At 37.5% G+C, this 5,111-nt stretch overlaps 1 protein-coding gene across 1 annotated transcript; it reads left to right on the top strand.

Annotated features, from left to right (window-relative positions):
* The first annotated feature begins 968 nt into the window (after positions 1 to 968).
* Positions 969 to 3,198, top strand: LOC113333282 (protein LOW PSII ACCUMULATION 1, chloroplastic-like). The gene is made up of 4 exons (XM_026579790.1): positions 969 to 1,418; positions 1,502 to 2,053; positions 2,139 to 2,189; positions 2,317 to 3,198. The coding sequence occupies exons 1-4, from the start codon at positions 1,216 to 1,218 to the stop codon at positions 2,453 to 2,455; spliced, it is 945 nt and encodes a 314-aa protein (XP_026435575.1). The 5' UTR covers positions 969 to 1,215; the 3' UTR covers positions 2,456 to 3,198.
* The last annotated feature ends 1,913 nt before the right edge of the window (positions 3,199 to 5,111 follow it).

The raw sequence follows: 5,111 nt of genomic DNA on the forward strand, positions 1-5,111 counted from the left end.
AGAAAGTCTAAGTTGTGATATTTAAGGTTCTTAATTCCCAGACCACTTGCTTCAATTGGAAGACATATAATTAATTGTCGTTGTAACCCCCGCACATTCCTTGTTCTCTCACCTTTCATTCACCCCTTCTTATTCTCCAACGATAACACCACATGCGACTCTTCCGCTGCTAAGATTTAATCCATTTTGGGCTAGATCTGAGTAGGTTTCTTCACTTTTCTTGCTTTCTAATTTAGTATAATTACTGTAGTTTAGTTCTTATCCTGTTTTATGCTAATCCACACCATTATGGTGGTTTTATCTCCTCTTTAGAGGTTTATCTTCACTTTAATGACGGTTCTTGGTTATTACTTTGGGTTTTAAGATGAATATGATGCTCTCCAACGACGAAAGCTTCATCCTTGTTTCTTCGACGGCGTAATCTACGACAAAATCTTCATCATTAATTTATTCGGCGACTGAGTCTTCATCGGTGATTTTTCAGATGACGGAATCTTCATCCCTAGTTACAAGAGATTTGAGCAAATCACTCATATTTTCGGATGACATCTTTCTAAAGAAGAAAAATAAACAAAATGGTTGGAATATAGTTTAGAGAATAACCATTCTTCCCCCTATTTGATCAGATCTTATTCATACTTGTATTTATCTTACTCCATTATTTTTTCTCTTTCTCTTATCGGATTTCCTGGTACTGTATTTTTACGGTATGATCTTGTTTATCTGTTTTTTCATTTTTCGACCTTAAACTCATCATAACCTCGAATTAATTTCAATCTTCAACTCATTATAAATTCGGATTACCATTCATTGAAAATGTTCCTTGATTATCAAAATAAAAAAAATAAGATTAAAAAGAATTCTTATCCAGTAGCACCTCTACCCATCCATAAAAAAAATTCTCCGGATTTAACAATGGCTTTAAAAACTCCACTAGGAATACGAATGGAAGCCATTAGGTGGTTTAAGGAAGGGTCTAACACTGACTTGATGAGCACATCCTCTACCTGCAAAATCAGGAGAAGCCATTTTCCAACCCTGAAGTCTGTTGGTTTAAGGGTCTAACACTGACTCGTGGCACCAAATTGATCATTCAATTGGACCCAGAATATATTAGCCCCCATCCAGATAAAACCGTACATAATTAAAATCAGGCAAGCAAACTCAAAAACCAATACCATTCCCTTCTATCTCAGCAAATTTTGATTACCCGCCATGGCTTCAGCGTCGCAGGTGTGTTGCATCATCAGCTGCCCTAATCAACACAAGAAAAACTTGTCATTTTCGCGCCAAATCCTTAGTTTCAGTAATTCAGTCTCTTCAATATCCGCAACAATTCACCGTTTCCCTAAAAAATCCTTACGTATAAATTATATCTCCGTCATCAAATGTTCTGCCTCTAATAAGCCCGAAATCAGGTAAAAACAAAGTACGTTTTTAAGACATTTTATATGTTTGAACCTTATGATTTTTCACTGACGGGAGATTTTGTTGTATTCAGTTCTATAGCAAAGATAAGGAGTGAGGTATTATCTCCATTCCGGTCAGTTAGAATGTTTTTTTATCTTGCTTTTATTGCTAGTGCATCATTAGGTGGATTAATTGCGACAACACAATTGATCGGAACTTTATCAAGATCCGGTAACGTAGAAGAGATTTTAAAAGGATTAGGTATTGATATTGGAGCAGTAGTGATATTTGCATTTCTTTATTCAAGAGATAATAAATCAAGAAATGCACAATTAGCTAGACTTTCTAGAGAAGAAAGTTTAGCTAATCTTAAACTTAGGGTTGATGAGAAAAGAGTTATTCCAATTTCTTCTTTACGAGGATTTGCTAGGATTGTTATACTTGCTGGACCTGTTGAGTATATTATGGAGTCGTTTAGTAGGAGTAAATCGTTTACGGAGGCTCTTGTTGAGAGAGGGGTTTTAGTAGTTCCATTTCCGACTGATGGGAGTTTGCCTCAATTTGAGTTTGATGATGAAGTTGACTTGAAGACAAGAAAAAGACTTTGGCAATTAGTTCCTCTTCTTACTTCTGAATGGTCGAGGTAGGAGAATGAGGCTTAATGTTTTTGGTAAATTATGGTAAATTTTGCTGTAGTGTGGTGATGAATTTATTGTTTGTGTTTGTAGTTGGTTGGATGAACAGAAGAAAATGGCTAATATTTCACCAGATTCTCCTGTGTAAGTTTTTCATATGAACTGCGTGGAACTTGTCAATATAGAGATAACGAATTCAAATTTCTCAAAGAAATGTGTGTTTACTCCTAAATGTAGTACTTATGTTTTGTTAATTTTTTTTTGCTTGAAGTTACATCTCTCTACGAATGGATGGTCGTGTACGTGGAAGCGGTGTTGGTTACCCTCCATGGAATGCTTTTGTTGCTCAGTTACCAGTAGTGAAAGGTATGTGGGGAGGTGTACTAGATGGCATGGATGGAAGAGTTTAAAGTTTCTTCTGTTTTACTCTATGAACAAGGTTAGTCCTTCCTTAACATCAGTGTCATATTTTCTTTGTCACCAATCTGTAGCTCATAGCTATCAATCTACTACAACTTCATTAAGCTTGATTTGTTGCGTATCATTAGAACTCTGAAGTAAACCTCCATCAATAACATATCAAAACATTCTGAAGTCTGTCCCGAGATTGACAAACCATTCTATTATGGAATCTGTTCACTCATTGTTGAGAAATTCATCAAACTCTAAAGGCTTGAACAATCAGAGGCAAGTCGCTTATACCCAATCCAAGGGTTTGTCAGGTCGAATATCTAAGTGACCAAGTCCCTAAGACAAGAAATACCTCCACAGTTCGCAGATAATACTATATATTCCTCAGTTCTCCGCGAGATGCTTGAGATAACCCAGATACTGGAGACTACCTGCCTGGGAACCCTTAAGGTACAGTGGTCTGTGCCACTATCTAAGTGGAAAGAAAGAATATGTAAAGTTGTAGAGAATAAATAATTGTGGTGTCCTCATATGTTAATTTGAAGAAAGGGTACATGTTCTGCAATACTCGGACAAATCTCAGCTGTTGCCAATCACTCTGGCCGTATCTATGTATCTTGTTTCTTGTTTTCAAGTCCTGAGTCTTTTCTACCGATGTGCTGGTAATTGGCTCTTCATTTCAGATAAAACATAATAATCTTTGAATGAAACCTGGAACCCTTGCAATGAAGATTAATCTCTACATGGTGGTGGTAGTTTTGAATGCGTCAATGATTCTCATGTAGTGACACCAGCGAAAATTGTAAAATTTATTATCATGTGAAGGTACACTACTTTTTCTTACCTTTCAGAAACATCCAAGTCTATGTCATTGTGAAGTTTTCTTCATAAATTCAGTTTTATGTAGTTCTTATTTCAAATTCATTTTGTGGTTCTTGTTGTGAGTAGTTCCTTCAATAGGAAAGATATATATGTAGAGAGAGAGAGAGAGAGAGAGAGAGAGAGAGAGACAGTCGTAGAGATCCAAGTCCCAGGCACTGTGTTGTGTGCATTGACTGGAAATGGTGCTTAACCTATTCTTTTATGTAACCGCCTTCATATTTTCTCTGCTGGTTCTGCTTGGTACTGTCGTTTCTTTCAAAAGTAGAGTTAATGTAGACTCCCACCGATTCCGATAGCATTACCAACCATTGGACATATGCATCTCATAGATATCGTCCCTTACCGATCTTTTCACAAACTTGCTATCCGATATGGTCCTTTCCTCTCCTGAATTAGCAAAAGAGTGTCATATGACCAATGGGCTTACCTTTGGTTCACGTCCTGCAACCATTGCTATCGATTACCTCTCTTACAACTCTGTCTGGCTTTGCTTTCACTCCTTTTGGAACTGTCTGGAGTTTTATGAAGAAACTTTTAATGTCAGCTCCTTGGCAGCCAGGCTCCGAAGAAATTCCCGACGAGACGAGATTCAGAGCTTAGTTCAGCTGTTATTGAAGAAATCTATCAATGGGGGAAAGAGTAAATGTTTCAGAAGAACTCATGAAGTTTTATAATAACATAATTACTCAAGTGATGCTTGGTATCAAGTATGTTGCAACCAAAGAGAGGGGACAAGAAGTTCCGTCACTGATTATAGAGGTTACAGAGATTTTGGGTCAGTTGAATGTCTCAGATTTTTTTGGGTTTCAACAAGACCTAGATTTACAAGGGTTTCTAAAAAAATCTACTGACATAAGAGGCAGATATGACATTTTACCTGAAAGAATCATCAAGGAGCGCGAAGAAGTACGAAGCAAAATGAATAGTGAGGGTGGTAATAAGAATGTGGAAGATTTTTTGGATATCTTGATGTTTTAGAAAATATCAACTCAGAGGTCAAACTTACCAGAGATCATGTTAAGGCTTTCGTCATGGTAAGTCCGTTATCCTTGCACATTCCTAGATATGCTTCTAATACTCTGTAAAATTTGTGATTTTAGTATTAACCTCTGTAGTAATTTGACATAAAGGGTTAAGTTGCTGTCGGACTTGGCCATGCTTAAGTTAGGCTGTTAGCTGTTTGAGTAAGAAGTATAGGTTCACTTGTTCAGAGTTTAATCACATGTTGTTCCCTTAACTTTGTGGTTTATTAGGATATGATGACAGCAGGGACAGACACATCAGCTGGTTCTACTGAATGGGCACCATGGGAGCTCATTAATCATCCAAATATGCTTCAAAAAGCTAGGGAAGAGATAGATTCAGTTGTGGGTAGAAATGTTAGGTTGGTGGATGAATCTGATCTACCAAATCTTTCTTACCTTGAAGCAGTCTTTAAAGAAGCACTTTGTCTTCACCCTCCTGGACCCATGCTTGCTAGAGAATCCACCCAAGGTTGCGTAATAGGAGGCTATGGTATATCCCAGCTAAAACTAGGTTGTATGTGAATGTATGGTCTATCAATAGAAACCCCAAGTACTGGAATGACCCCTTAAAATCTGGACCAGAGAGGTTTATGACACCTGAAGTTGTTGATGGCAAATGTGATCTAAAATAGAGTGAATAAGGATGTTAGGGGGCAAGATTTTGAAGTCCTGCCATTTGGATCTGGGAGGAGAGAGTGTCCTGGGATTTGGTTCTCTACTCGATGGACCAGCAGTACTGGCTGCTATA

Source organism: Papaver somniferum, unplaced genomic scaffold (assembly GCF_003573695.1).
Source record: "Papaver somniferum cultivar HN1 unplaced genomic scaffold, ASM357369v1 unplaced-scaffold_132, whole genome shotgun sequence".
Taxonomy (NCBI): Eukaryota; Viridiplantae; Streptophyta; class Magnoliopsida; order Ranunculales; family Papaveraceae; genus Papaver; species Papaver somniferum.

Bases quoted from the DNA above. Each gene is read 5' to 3' on its own strand.
- LOC113333282 (XM_026579790.1), top strand. From the start codon at position 1,216: ATGGCTTCAGCGTCGCAGGTGTGTTGCATCATCAGCTGCCCTAATCAA. The intron at 1,419-1,501 runs GTAAAAACAAAG...TGTTGTATTCAG, and splicing joins TCTAATAAGCCCGAAATCAG to TTCTATAGCAAAGATAAGGA. The intron at 2,190-2,316 runs GTAAGTTTTTCA...TTTTGCTTGAAG, and splicing joins ATTTCACCAGATTCTCCTGT to TTACATCTCTCTACGAATGG.